Below are 15,445 nucleotides of genomic sequence, written 5' to 3'. Positions count from 1 at the left end.
ACTTCCAGGAGAAGGAGGAGAACACCAAAGCACTCAGAAAAAAAACATCAACCCAAAATTTATCCTACCAGCATGATATGCAGGTTAAAATGGAACGGACATTATGAGATATCTAACCAATAACTGGCCTAACTTGAGACCCACCCTGTGGGAGAAAGCCAATCTTTGACTCATTAATGATATTTTTTATGCTTGCAGTCAGAAGCCTAGGATAATTCTTCTGAGAGTCTTCATCCAGCCCTGGATAGAAACAGATGTGCACACCCACAGCCAAATATCAGGTGTAGGTTGGGGTGTCTTATGAAAAAGTTGTGGGAAGGATATTGAATTCAAAGGAGGACAGTGCCATTGAAGGTTCAGAAATACAAGAAAACCTACAGATTAACCAACGGGGCCCATGAGGGCTCACAGGGCTGAACCACTGATCAAAGAGCACGCCAAGGGGTTGGGGATTTAGCTCAGTGGCAGAGCGCTTGCCTAGCAAACACAAGGCCCTGGGTCGGGTCCCCAGCTCGGAAAAAAAAGAAAAAAAAAAAAACAAAAAAAACAAAGAGCACTTTTGGGGCTGCACATAGACTATATATTCACATGTAGCAGACGTGCAGCTTCATGTGCTCTTCATGTGGGCTCCTGGTTTACTGAAGTGAGGCAGGTTCACATTCTGTTGCCTGCATTTGGATTCCTTTCTGCTGCCTAGTGTGGTCAAAGTAGGAGAGGAGCTAAAATGTTCACACTATTTTATTTAGGTAAATAAGACCAGCTACAATATAGTAAATTTATATGATATAAAATCTTACCTTCCAAAAATCTTACATGCTTCATTCCTTTTTTATGTGCTTGTCTTCTTGCACTGTGGCATAGATATACAAGTTATCTTTATTTTACTATTCATAAGAAAAACATTTAGCGGGTTGGGGATTTAGCTCAGTGGTAGAGCTGTTGCCTAGGAAGCGCAAGGCCCTGGGTTCGGTCCCCAGCTCCAAAAAAAAAAAGAACCAAAAAAAAAAAAGAAAAACATTTAGATGGTAGCATTTGAAGCCCTTTATTTGAGTCCCTGTATCTTAGTTTAGATGTTTACAAACAATATTTTTGAAACCGGATCTCACTATGTAGCCATGCTGGTCTGAAACCCACCCCATAGACCATGTTGGACTTAACTCACAAAGGTCTGTGTGTTTCCTACCTCCCACTGACTGGGATGTAATTCATGGGACTACAGGTCTAACCAAACACTTTTGAATTTATTTTTAAGCAATTGACTATGATTATTGACTGGTATCCTTGAGACTTTCTCAAGAGAAAACATGAGGCATAGTTAGCTTTTAAATAGAACAAAACTAAAAAAGTTTGAGCATGCATACACACCTCTCTCTCTCTCTCTCTCTCTCTCTCTCTCTCTCTCTCCTCTCTCTCTCTCCTTAAAACTCTAAAGATAATATTTGGTTTACTCAGGGATGTATGGCAGTAGACTCTTAGGGGAACACTAGGAGGAAAGATTCCAGGTCTGCAAGGAGATAGGAACCCAGAGGACAAACAACAGAGTGAAATAACCTGGACCCTTGGGGCTTCAGAGACTGAACCACCAACCACAGAACATACACGGCTGGACTCACACCTTCCCACTCATATGTAGCAGAAGAGCAGCTGGATTTTCATATGGGTCCCAGTCAATTGGGATGGGGTCTATCAAAAAGCTGTTGTTATACATGGGATACCTCCTTCTAGCTGAGCTGCCTTGTCTGACCTCGGAGAGAGAGAAGTGTCTACCCTTGCAGAGACTTGAAGTGCCAGGGTGTAGGGATACATAGGGGATCCATGACTGCTTGGAGGTGAAGGTGAAGGGAACCGGAAAGGACTGTAGAATAGGGAGACTGGAGACAGGGTCAGTGAGTTTGATGTAAAATGAATAAGAAAAATAAAATTAAATATTTCAAAGAGCATTAAAGTTTTGAAAGGAGAGAGAGCTCTCTCTAGAAAGGCTCACCTTAAAGCACAGATCTGTTGTCCGGAAATAATGGCTCAACATAAACAATAGGTAAACATGTGTACTAAACAGGGAATTTCAGCATAAACAATTTTATTTCATATGGAAAGGAATATAGCTTTGTAAGATCATTTTTTAGAGCTAAACATTCACAAAATCTAGGAGAAGATTGATAATTCTAAAGTTCTAAATAGGAAATGAACTATTTATATATCCACATTGAAAGCTCCATCTGAAATGTGAAACAAAAATGTCTTGGACTGCAGTATCACCAACATTGCTAGTTAATTACAGGATGAAAGTTTTACCGAACACTTCCTAGTTAAAAAGGTAGTTTTCTGTTGCATTGGACATTTAAACAGATCACTAGGAAACACTATTTGTTACCTGTGATTATGTATGTATAATTCTAAACATATGGCTTATGCTGACATTTTTAGAGTCAGAAATTATAAAATTTCAGACTCAGGGACTAGTGATGTATATTCATGGTAGAACATTTGTAAATGACACATGGCAAATTCAGTGGCAAACTGTGTCAAAATAAAAAATACTGAAGTGGAACAACAACTGATCTAGCTTATTCTTTGTCTTGGTTCATGACTCACGAACTGAACTACTGAACTATGTAGTAATCCTGGTACTGCTGTTCTTTTGTTGTGTTGGAACAGTCTCCATATTTCGTGTGTCATAAGCTTTCTAAATATCTGTCTCTGAGTTTTTCAAATCAATTAATATCATTTTAATATTCCTACTTAAGTAATTGTCACCATCAAGAACAACACTAAGATTGTAGAAGAGAAGAAACTGTACCTGCTTGACACTTGCACGGACTGTGAATCTGCACTCATTGATTCTAAGAAATTTACCATTTCAGGGTGATGTCCATATATTGCAAGTTCCAATGGTGTCAAGCCATACTGTAAAGAAAACAATATTACATTTTATAAAACATTTTATAAAGTTCATCACAGATTTTGTGAACATAAACACACACTGAACTGAGTCACAAGGCATCATTTTTCCTGCAACACCTGCTGTGCTTTCCACACACAGCTGTCTTCTTCCCTTTGACACATCTTTTCCCTATACAACATTGCCCATGAACACCAATCCCTTCCAGAATTTTCCCCAAACACTCAATGGCTCCAATCTTCTTAGCCCCATAGAGTAGGACCTCCATGGCCACAACACCAAAACAAAGTTTGGTGTGCCCCTGTTGAAGGAGTGTGCTCAAGAGGTATCTGGAGCAGAGTTTCTCAATCTGCACTTCAAATATATTTCTTTTCTAAACTAAGAATTATCTCCCAAGGTCAATAGCATCTTCTATGAATACCAAAACTTTTTGAAAATAATAAAAATGTTTTTGCATATTGTCTCCAATGATCAAATTTCCTAATTTGCCTGTCACCTCTTTCCTTTTCCAGTCTGCCCTTATCCCTGAGCCAAACCCACATTAGTACCTCCTTAGCTGCAAGCCATTTCTATTTATTCTATAATCATTTAACTTGAAATGTATTTATTTTTATTGTCAGTGTAGATGTGTGTGTGTGTGTGTGTGTGTGTGTGTCGTCCCAAAGCCTTTTTATTCTTGAATTTTAAACAAGGTCAATGCTGAGGAAAACCATGCTGTTCTGTGTTTTTTTTAATTAATTACATATATATATATATATATATATATATATATATATGCATATATATATTCTATTTAAAAAAAAGCACTCCTCTGAACACATTCAGAGATAATGCTTGAGGTTCTGCATGTAGAAAACAGGTCCGAGTGTGACAGGTAGAAGTGCATTGGGAATGAAGTTGAATGACCTTTACCTTTGTTTTGGCTTCAAAATCTACGTTGTACTCCAGGAGCAATTTTACAATTTTTATGTTTCCCCTGGAAGCGGCATGGTGAAAGGCTGTATTCCCATGGAAATCTGTCAGATTTGGATTAGCATTGTACTTGAGCAATATAGAAACACAATCTGTGTTTTGCCACTGCACGGCCTGTGGAAATTGTACAAAGAAATACATCTTCAATTCAAGGAAGCCAAGAGAGACATTTCTACCATGACACTGAATAGTTACCCTGAAATCAGACAGAGTTTTAGTTATTCATATTTTCCCTCCATTTTGACACAAGGTCTTCTTAAGTACTCCAGGCTTGACTCATTTAATGATCTCCCCACCACATCTTTTCCCAAGTGGTAGAGTTAAGGGGTTCTACCAACCCACCCAGATGTTCTAAGCACCTCAGGTCTGTGCTGGTTGGCTGTCACAGCAGAGATTGCTTGTTTGGTTAGATTTGTTCTTTTTGCCAATGTGACACAGGCTTAATACACCTGGAAAGATCCTCACTTGAGGGATTGTCTCTATCAGACTGGGTTCTGGGCAACTGTGTGGAATTGTTTTTATTCAGATAGAAGTAGGAAAGCAACTATACATGAACTGACACAGGGCTCCAACTGCATAGGGAGCAGAGAATAGTCTTGTTATGGCACCAGTGGAAGGCTAAGCCCTTGGTCCTGCCAAGGTTTGACCCCAGGTGCAAAAAACCCATATGGGGGAGAGAGAGGAGATGGGGCTTATGGACAGGAAACAGGGAAAGGGAATAACATTTGAAATGTAACGAAAGAAATATATCTAACCAAAAAAGGAAGTAGGAAAGCCCAAGGTCTTGTGGCAGGGGCATGCCTGAGAAGAAAGTTCTCAGTTGTAGAAGAAATGATGAGCAAACCTGGGTAAAAGCCATGGAAAGCTGTATTCTCCCCTGGTCTCTAGTTTAGTTCTTCCCTCGAGTTCCTGATTTGAGCTCCTGACCAGGTTTCCCACAAGGATCAACTGGGATGAATAAATGGAAGCCAAATAACTTTTCCCTCTCCTCAGTTGGTTTTGTTCAGTATTTTCTCACAGCAGCAAAAACCAAACAAGGACACCTCTAATCCATTTTATACCAAAACAGATGGCCAATAGCTACCTTAATCAACGGTGTGCAGCCTTCATCATCCTTGATGTTAATGTTGGAGTTATTTTCCAGTAAAAGTGTTACCACATCTGGATGGTTGTGGGCACATGCATAATGTAGGGATGTCCTGCAAATTGGAAGCACATTTAAGGACATCTGTGAATTCCAAATAAGACTATCATCACCTGTAAGTACTACATAGTCTGAAACCTAGAAAAGTTCCCCAATTGATCTCAGCTTCAATTTAAACCCTACTCTAATATCTGGAACTTACTAGTTACTACTTGGGATTTTTAGGAACCCCACGATTCCATGTCCCCATCCAAGGGATGAACAATAAACATAGTAGCTATCTTACAGGGTGTTGTGGTTCGCCCTGGAGTTATCTGTATTTTGATGCTAATTCCACTGCCCCAAGGACAGCTGCCTAGTCAAGGACTCAGAACTCAGGTGACTTCACCAGAACCACCTCTCCATTAGATTTGTAAAGTACAGGTGAGGGGCAGGTACAGGATAGAAGGAGGCCTGTCATTGGAGGAGAAGGAATGATGGGCAGGAGAGAAGTTTGAAGGAAGAGGAGGAGACTAGAGGAAGGAGGAGAGACAGGACAGAGATGGAGAGAGGGGAGAAGCCATGGCAGGAGATGTTAAGATTCTGCTCTGTGTGTTTACAGGTTGTTATTAATGTTCCTAAGGGATGGATGGTACCGGGCTTTGTATGTTTAAGTGGGAAATTATATCTAATGAATTATATCAAAGATTATTGTGTTGTGAGTTTTTTATGTGATGGTTTGAGTATAGGAAAGTGTGTGGTGGCAAGAGACAGTGGGCCGCTGAGTAGTGGGGATGTGTTTCCGCCAAGTTATCTAGCAGATATCTTGGGGCACCGCGGTGAGGACCTAGCGGGTAAAAGACCACAATACTTTTTATTTTTATATTTTTACAACAACAACAAGGGGCTGCTGTGATGTTTGAATTTGGATTGGCAAGAAATCTGCTACAACACTACAAGCATTTCTAGCTCCTGAGAGCTCAGCATTTGCTGATCATGATAATGATCTCTCTTCCTAGTGATAACAAACAGAACTATTCTGTGAGAGAAAAACAGGATTGTATCAGCAGTACACATAAAAAATTTCATAGAAAAAAAGTTTATGATTCTTATAGAAAAGAACTCTCTTTACTAACCATGTCCTGAACTTGATAATCCTCCTATCTCATCCGTTATGGTTACCTTCCTTTTTCATTCACATTTTAGCCTCTCAGAGTACAAGGTCATTTATCCTATTTACTATTGTAGAACAATAATTAGCAATATTTTAACACTGTTACTCTACAAAATAAAAGGTAATCATGCAATGCTTTGTGCCTGACATTAAACAAAATATGTCACAATCCACTGGTAAATTGCAATTACACAGGCCGCTTGTATCTATGTACATTTTTAACAATGAACAAAAACGTAAGTCGTCAGTCATCCATACTTTGATTCATTTTTATTTCCACATTTCATTCTTTTATGCCCATGTGTAACATTTCTATACTCAGTACCAGTATAGAAACCAGGACCTCATGCTTTGCCATATATTGATCAATGTGCCCATGGACTCACACCAAAATTGGGTAAATGTTCCTACAAGGTAATAACGTATGGTGGCCTAGCTGCCTTGCTTGAGATTCAAAAGAGTTTCAGCAAAATGAAAGGATGGTTCCAAAGAGCAAAGTTCATTTCATGTTAAATTTAATTTTTTTTTTTAAACGTAGTTAACTTTATTCCTCTTAAACCACAAAATAGTCTTTGGTTGTACAAACATCACTAGTTACAGTCTCGCCATGAGATCCCGGCTATGGGGGCAGTTAATCAGAAGCCATAACTCCTGAGGGGTCTCTTTAAAATGCTAACACCAAGGCTAAAAGACTTGGGGTAGGGGAGGTGATGAAGCTGGCAGGCTCCCCACCCTAAGTCTGGGGAAGCACCTGGCCCTAGGAGGGCACAGGGCCCAGGCCCTGGCGTCATGGCCGCATGGCCCGACGACTACTGCATAGCGTCATGTCTTCAGGGCCCACAGTGCCAGGTGAGGGCACCAGTGCCACCTCTCCATCTTCTTCCTGTGGGCCAGGACTGGGAGATGGGTCCAAAGTCCTCAGCTCCTCCACGAAATCTGGTGACAAGCGTCCAGGGAAGGTACTGGTCTGGAGGCCAAAGTCTTCTAATGGTGTAGGTGATGGTGTGGGTGCAGGTGAAGGGGCCTCAGCCAGCCGCTCCAAGGGTCCTCTCTTGCCACGGCCTTCCTGGGACTTGCTGAGGACCATCTGTGCACGGAGGGCATCCTGCTCCAGAGACTTCATTCTGGCTGCTCTCCACAGTGCTCGCTTCTCGGCCTCTAGAGCCCTTCGCTCTGCAGGAGACAGGGGCCGCTCTGGGGCAGGCAGCTCAGGGCTCTGCATACGCAGCCGCTCCTGATGACGTCACTCAGCTTTGGCTGTCCTCACAGGGGCGCTGCCTCCCAGGGGTGTGGGTGAAGAGGGGCTGATGCCTCCTGCATGGCTTGGCCCGGCCCAGGGCTGCTCAGCCTCCTGCCCATCATCCGGGAACTACCTGTCTGAGGCGAGCCCCGTGTCAGGTCCTGAGGTTACTGCCTCTTCCCGAAGCATTTGTGCCCTCTTCTGCTGCAGCTTGCGAGCTTCCTCCTCCAGCATCTTCCGCAAGTCGTCAGCACCCATCAGGGACACACGCTTTGGGGGACCCTATGCTTGAGGCACCCGTACTTCCAGCTCGAAGTACTTTTGTCGTCCACGGAAGGACAGCTGCTCTGGGGAGGCTGCGGGACCAGGTGTTGGAGGCTGGGTAGCACTGTTCTCAGGAGGATGTACGGTGGGCACAGCTGCGAAGGCCCTGTACGCCTGCTTCACATTGGCTGGCAGTTCGTCAGGGGAGGGCGGTTGCTGACTGCCAGGGGAACAGGGGGCCTGAGTCATCTTCCCTCCAGTGGTCGCACAGGGTCCTCTTTGCAAACTCCCAGCACTGGGCACAGCAGCCAGGACACGGTAATCCAGCTTGAGGGGCTCTTGATTCCGACCCGTGGTCTCTGCAGACTCAGGCTCCCAGGGTAGGGTTTGACTGGCCAGCTCTTTCTCCTTGCCTGGGCCTTCAGGACTCAGCTCCCGGTCAATGGATGAAATGCTTTCCAGACTGTTCCTGTGGCCAAGGCCTGCTACAAATGGGTTGGCTATGACACCTGGGGACACCTCCAGGGCTGTGGTGGTGCTGGTGTCAAAGCCATCACAGACAAGCACGGTGAGGGTGTCACCCACGCTGCGCAGCAGCTGCACCGCCTCAGCATGCGTGAGGCCCAGGAGGCTCTGTTGGTTCACTTTAGCAGCCGAGCCCCACACGCAGCAGCCTGGTCACGCCTGGGCAGCTCCCCGTAGGGCTCACCTGGAGATAAAGATGCCCCTCATCTGTAGGATCACAGGGGTTCCCTGGATGACCCTTGGCGCCTCCTGGATGCTGATAACCAGCTTCTCTCCAGGGGCCTTCTGGATGCAGAGTTCTGCATGCCTGGGGTGGTGGGTCCCTCCGCACAAGCAGACACAGTTCCAGGCAGGGCCTGAGCAGGGCACTAACTGCCTCCTGATGTGTGGCCTCCGGAACATCCTGCCCATTCACTGCTAGGATGCGGTCCCCAACCCGAAGGCCACAGCGAGCAGCAAGGCCCCGAAGAAGCACCTTGGAGATGAATACACCAGGATCCTGGACACCAAACGGATGGCTGGAGTGATCAGAACCTCCCACAATGCTAAGCCCCATGGGCCACCCTGGCAGGCAAATTCCTCCACAGGGTATGGTCCTTCCAAGGCAGTGGCCAGAGGCTAGGGGGACAGTCGGTAGCAGAGGTTCCCTCCGGGGGATGGCAGTGGTCATGGTAGCAGCAACAGTAGCAGTAGGGGTTGAAGAGGAATGTGGTGGGGGGCTGGGTGGATAAGGCCCTCCAGTCTCCCTCTCCAGAAGCAGGGAGATGGTAGGGGAAGCAGCAGTCAGCAGGGAGACAGCATGATCGTGCCCTGCCTCAGTCATGTCCACTCCATTGATCGAGAGGACACGGTCGCCAACCTGTAGAGTGCCTGCCCGGTGGGCAGCCCCTCCCTCTGCAATGCGAGATATAAAAATGCCCGCATCGCCAGCCCGGTAAGGTGTGGAGCCCTTCCCACCAGCAATGCTGAAGCCCAGCCCCTTTTCACTGCGCACAAGACAGGCGGCTTGGCGCTGGCTGAGGGGTACAGGAGTCTCTGGCTGAAGCAGGGGCAGGAGCAGGTCCCCTCCCCGCCACTCCCGGGGATTATATTTAAATTTATAGAATGTAAGGAAGCTTGACTGGGCAGAGAAACAAGGAATTACAAATGGGAAGACCTTGAGAGATATTAGAATGTGTATTCTACACAATACATATCTAAGTTACATGTGGGGAATAAATGGACTGAAAGAATGAAAAATTACTGTTGGACAAGTCAGTGTTTTTAAAGAAAATATTCAATAATCAGAATATTTTAAAACTGTAATTCATTCTTGTATTCTTTATATGAAACTCCAGCTTAAAGACTAATTAATGCCTTAGAATTACAAAATGATCAAGCAGCATGTGGACTAGGGAAATGTGCTGGTGTGTCATCAACTAAACTGAAACGTGAAGGATACCACTAAAATCAGGAGGCAGACAAGGATGCCCCCACACAAATTCAGAAAAGTGGCTGGATATAAAATTAACGCAAACAAATCAGTAGCCTTCCTCTACTCAAAGGATGAACAGGCTAAGAAAGGAATTAGGGAAACGACACCTTCAGAATAATCACAAATAAAATAAAATAACCCATTGTGGCTCTAACCAAGCAAGTGAAAATTCTGTATGGTAAAAACTTCAAGTCTCTGAAGAAACAATTAGAAGATCTCATAAGATGGAAAGATCTCCCATTCTCGCAGATTGGCAGGATTAATATTATAAAATTGGCCACCTGTCCAAAAGCAATCTACTGATTCAATGCAATCCCCATCAAAATTCCAACTCAATTCCTCATAGAGGTAGAAAGAACATTTCCAAATTCATTTGCATTAACAAAAATAACAGGATAGTTAAAACTATACTCAAAAATAAAAGAAATTCTGGGAAATTACCTCCCTAACCTTAAGCTGTGTTACAGAGCAATAATGATAAAAAAATGTTATGGTATTGGTACAGAGATAGGGGTAGATCAATGGAATAGAATAAAGAGACCCAGAAATGAACCTACACACCTATGGGCACTTGATTTTTGAGAAAGGAGCTAAAACCATCTAGTGGAAAAAGAGATAGCTTTTTCAACAACTGGTGCTGGATCAACTGGCACTCAGCATGTAGATTGCAAATCGAACCATTCTTATCGCCCTGCACACAGATAAGGCCAAGTGAATCAAGGATCTCCACATAAAACCATATATACTCAACCTAATAGAAGAAAATGTGGGGAAGAGCCTGGAATACATGAGCACTTGAGAAAATTTCCTGAACAGAACAGCAATAGCTTATTCTCCAAGATCAAGAATAAAGAAATGTGACCTCATAAAATTGCAAAGCTTCTGTAAGACAAAGGACAGTGTCATTAGAAGAAAATGGCTATTAACAGATTGGGAAAAATTTTTATGAATCCTACATCTGATAGAAGCCTTACATCCAATATACACATAGAATTCAAGTAGTTAGACTCCAGAGAATCAAATTACTCTACAAAATGGGGAGCAGAGATAAACAAAGAATTCTCAATTGAGGAATATCAAATGGCCAAAAAGCACCTAAAGGATTGGTCAACATCTTTAGTCATCGGAGAAAATGCAAATCAATACCGCCCTGTGATTCAACCCCACACCAGTCAGAATGGCTAAGATCAAAACTCAGGTGACAACAGAGGTAGGCGAGGATTTGGAGAAGGAGGAACACTGCTCCTTTGTAGGTGGGAGAGCAAGCTGGGACAACAACTCTGAAAATCTGTTTGGAGGACCCAGCTTTACACATGCCTGTGTATATACCCAAAAAGGGCTCCAACATAAAACAAGGAAACATATTCCATTACATTCATAGCAGCCTTATTTATAATAGCCAGGAACTGGAGAGAACCCAAATGCCCTTCATCTAAAGAGTTCACATGGAAAGACCCCTGGCTACAACTGCATATGTAGCAGAGGATGGCCTTGTTGGGCCCCAATGAGAGGAGAATCCTTGGTCCTGCCAAGGTCTAGTCACAATGAAATGGAATGCCAAGGCAGGGAATCCGGAATGAGTGTGCAAATGGGTTGGGGAACACCCTCATAGAAGACAATGATGGGCAATGAGATAGGGGGTTCATGGTAAGGGGAATAACATTTGAAATGGAAATAAAAAAATATCAAATAACCCATCCCCAAAAAATGAGGGGCAGGGGTGGCTGGTAAAACTCACTTGGTAAAACATTTGCCCTGAAAACCTGACTGCAGATGTGGGGATAAGGGGATCCCCAAAGCTTACTTGCCTGCAAGTATGAGGATCAGTGTGCTCCAAGGTAGTAAATAAAACACACCATGGACGTGGGTGAGTGAAGTGTGTCTCCAAAACAGAGGGACAATGGGCTGGAACCCACAGGGAAGCCTGCTTGGCTGAGCTCAGGCCTAAGAACCCACATGGCGGTACAACGTAACTAGCAGTTGACATTGTCTCTGACCACCACACCCTAAGCTCCACACATGTGAGGCACAGGAAGTGAGACAAGGACAATCTCTGTCCTTCACATGTGTGTCAATGTAAAAACAACAGTAGAGAAGGTGATTACATGGGAGCATGGTCACAGTTCCAGTTCTAAATGTCTTTGATCCATTAGCAAACCTGTCATATTGATCTTATTGATATTTTTGCACTAAAGTTGACAATTTACCTTATGATAAATTTTCTAGTGTTCTATGTTCAGATTAAGGCCCTATATATTAAGAAAATCTTGCCTGGAGAGATGGCTTAGAGGTTAAGAGCACTGACTGTTCTTCCAGAGGTCATGAGTTCAATTCCCAGCAAACTCATGATGGCTCACAACCATCTGTAATGGGATCTGATGCCCTCTTCTGGTGTGTCTGAAGACAGCTACAGTGTACTCGTATAAATAAAATGTTAAAAAAAGGAAGAAAGAAAGAAAGGAAGGAAGGAAGGAAGGAAGGAAGGAAGGAAGAAAGAAAGAAAGAAAGAAAGAAAGAAAGAAAGAAAGAAAGAAAGAAAGAAGGAAAGAAAGAAAGAAAGAAAGTCTTCATAGAATCAGGGGGAGTGGGGAGTGGAAATGGGAGAGGCAGGAAAGGGTATAACACTGAAGTGTAAATGCATAAAATATGGAATAAAAAGAAAAGCAGAAAAGAACAACAACAACAACAAAAATAAAATCGAGATAGGGGGCTTGGCAATAACAGCTCTAGTTTTCATTTAGTAGAGAACAGTTTTGATTGTTAGGGACCCACATCACAGCCTCCACAACTGTCTATAGCTGCAGTTCCAGTGATCTGAAAGCACCAGGTTCTGTCACACTACAGCGCACAAAAATACATCACGAAAAACAAATTTTGTCACTGTGTGTGTGTGTGTGTGTGTGTGTGTGTGTGTGTGTTGGTATATTTGTGTGTTCACAAAATTTGTGGTAAACATAAAGTAAAACTATGTAGTTTCATTACAGGCCTAGAGCTGCTGTTCCACAGTGTGGAGGTCTCATCACTAGAGACATTTAGTATGTAAAACCCAGGCTCCCCAGTGAAAATGAGCCATGTAATGACCATTCTCCACCTCAGGATGTAGCCTAGAAGTTGATTTTCTTCCCTGCTTAGCCCCTGAGTGTCCAACAGTTCCCTGAACCAACCTTGCTTTTACTGCCTTTCATCAATTCAGGCCCCTATTATTCCGCATCTCATCATATTCATCCACATGATGTCTCCTGGATTGGATCATATTCTCTGTTGTCACCAGATCCCCAACACTTGCCGCTCGTTGTAATCGACCCACCGGGTCATACCCGATCCGATAGCGGTGAAATTGCCTTGATCTCTGATGACACAGGCAACCTAAACGACGACAGGAATCCCACAGACGCGTGTACCAGCGTCTCCTTCTGGGGAAGTTGAATGTCATCGAGTTTTCATCCATTATTGAGCTAGGGCCGCCCAGGAACTTCTTTCCCTCTCTTCCCTCCCTGTTAACTGATCGCCACCTCCAAATTCTACAATAATTCTCTGGCTAACAATCAATACTTGCCAACAAAATGTTGCACGTCCCTTGAAGATTCAGCAAATACTGAGCTATAAACAAGCTCAGCTGTGCCGCACTACCACAGTGATGCTCTGAGCACACAATGGCTGCTGGGCTGGCGGGACCCTATGATTATGACCTATATGTACCCCCTCAGACTCAGTGGCAGGAGCTCAGCCCCTCAGTGCTTGTTCCAGCTCTGTCAATGTTGACGCTGAAGAGATCTACTTGCATGGCCCTTCAAAGGGAATACTGAGGCAGTTAGGGCAGCCATTGCAATCTGTAACCCTAAGACTGGCCTGATGGACCTAAATAATCATCCTGATTTAGCAAACCCAGACCCAAAACAACAAATATTTCATGTGTCTGCTGTTAAGGATGTTAGGTTTTAAGTATCTGATATGAGAACTACAATCTGGATAACCACACAGGATTACTGACTATCTACTAGGGAACTAGGGGGCAGAAGAATATCTCCCAAGGGAAGAGGAAGGAGCACAGTGTTGGGAAGAGATAAAAGCTGTAGAATAGAGGGGTTAATGAGAGGAACCGGGAGAAAACAGGTAGAGGCAAAAGGGTACACACTTCACCTCCCTCGCATTTTCAAGCCCCATTACCCTCCTTTCACATTCATCAACATGATAGGAGAACTACAATCTGGATAACACACAGGATTACTGACTATCTACTAGGGAACTAGGGGGCAGAAGAATATCTCCCAAGGAAGAGGGAGGAGTGTAGAGTGTTGGGAAGAGATAAAGAAAAGTGACTGGAGTTGATCACTCACTCCAGTGTATCCTGGTCACCTGCTGGCTGCATGTTGGAATGGGCACATGGATTCATACTTGATAAGGGAGAGGGTCAGTTTCTTTTTCTTAACCAGGCACCCACAGCCCTGGCATGCAAGCCTAGGTAAAGTAGGAATTAAGGGGAGGGACAACAAACACTAAAGTTCCTTTGAAAAAATTAAATGGAAATCTGCTACTCTATTAGCGTCCTATATTTATGGAATACATATGGAGCAAAATAACAGGACACAAGGCTCCATTTAGAGACATCTTGTGCCACCAAGTTACAAAATCCAATAACAGGAATGGTGACAACCTGTTGAGTCATTAACGAAGGGTCCTATAGAAACCTTGACCATCACAAGCCAGTGCCAAGACTATTGGTTGCTCTATACAACCTGATGTTCAGGACTGATTTCTGAAGATAGCATTTCTGTCATCACAGTGGGATAGGTTGAGCCAGGGTCTAACTAGACTCTTCACCATACTAACCGAGTTCATAATACTGGAAGGTAACCTGTCTGCTACTGGAGGGCAAAGGTAATCCTCAACATCATTCAGCTACAAACCCTGAAACCTACAGTAACACCTACAAAGAAGCTCAAAGGCATCTTCAAATCTAATTACAGGTGATCTACAACCCTCTTATATCTTCACAGGCCCAGACATACATATAGTACACACACAGACATGTACGCAAAACATTCATACATGTGAAAGAAGCATAACATTTCAATAATCGCTTTTTTTACAGGTATACCAATACTTATGCACTAAGTTCATTCTTTTTCCAAGTATATGATCTAGGAGTGCTTTCTTGGTATGTCATTAAAATTATGCACCCATTACCCTATTGGTTTTAAAAACATTTTTATCTTTGAGAAGGAACCCTGTGGCCATTAGAAGTTACTCTTTATTCCTCCAGACCCTACCCCCTATCAACTTGTTAGGCACCAACTCAGCCTATCCCTCTTTAATGACAGAAGTGTTACTTTAAGTATAGGAACTTAAGATCAGGATGCATAGAGCACCACTGCCTTTGCATAGCCCATGATGTGCCTGGGTTTCATGAATCCCTTTGGTCAACGAGTAAACAGGCTGTAATCCAAACTAACTTTTGGTTAGGTGTCACATTCTGCTGGGTTTTGTTGTTGTTGTTGTTGTTGTTGTTGTTGTTGCTGCTGCTGCTGCTGCTGCTGCTGCTGCTGCTGCTGCTGCTGCTTCTGATATTGTTTGATCCATTGATTGGTTTTGGTGTCAGGTTTTTTGAGGTTTTTGTTTGTTTAATTGATTCCTTGGGTGATTAGTTTTCAAGAATCTCTCTCTCTATCTCGGGGTGTGTGTGTGTGTGTGTGTGTGTGTGTGTGTGTGTGTGTGTGTGTGTGTGTGTGTGAGTGAGTGTGTGCTCTGGCTGTCCTGAATCTACCTCTGTAGAC

The 15,445-nt window shown here is 43.6% G+C and overlaps 1 protein-coding gene and 1 pseudogene across 1 annotated transcript; both read right to left on the bottom strand.

Moving 5' to 3' along the window:
• Positions 1-635: 635 nt before the first annotated feature.
• LOC116887903 (putative ankyrin repeat domain-containing protein 20A5) lies at positions 636-13,119 on the bottom strand. Its single transcript, XM_032889377.1, has 5 exons — positions 12,879-13,119; positions 4,956-5,074; positions 3,812-3,985; positions 2,798-2,904; positions 636-693 (listed from the first exon to the last, which is right to left on the bottom strand). Exons 1-5 carry the CDS (start codon positions 13,117-13,119, stop codon positions 636-638), a joined length of 699 nt encoding a protein of 232 aa, XP_032745268.1.
• Positions 6,911-12,755, bottom strand: LOC116888918 (annotated as a pseudogene).
• Positions 13,120-15,445: the final 2,326 nt, after the last annotated feature.

This window comes from Rattus rattus, chromosome X, assembly GCF_011064425.1.
Source record: "Rattus rattus isolate New Zealand chromosome X, Rrattus_CSIRO_v1, whole genome shotgun sequence".
NCBI lineage: Eukaryota > Metazoa > Chordata > Mammalia > Rodentia > Muridae > Rattus > Rattus rattus.
This window is presented reverse-complemented; position numbering and strand designations above follow the sequence as displayed.

What these genes read in the sequence shown, in the direction of transcription:
- LOC116887903 (XM_032889377.1), bottom strand. Translation starts at nt 13,119, where the DNA reads ATGGATGAAAACTCGATGACATTCAACTTCCCCAGAAGGAGACGCTGG. An exon ending in GCTGCACACCGTTGATTAAG is followed by an intron (nt 3,986 to 4,955) that starts GTAGCTATTGGC and finishes CAATTTCCACAG; the next exon opens with GCCGTGCAGTGGCAAAACAC. An exon ending in TCCGTGCAAGTGTCAAGCAG is followed by an intron (nt 694 to 2,797) that starts GTACAGTTTCTT and finishes TGACCACACTAG; the next exon opens with GCAGCAGAAAGGAATCCAAA.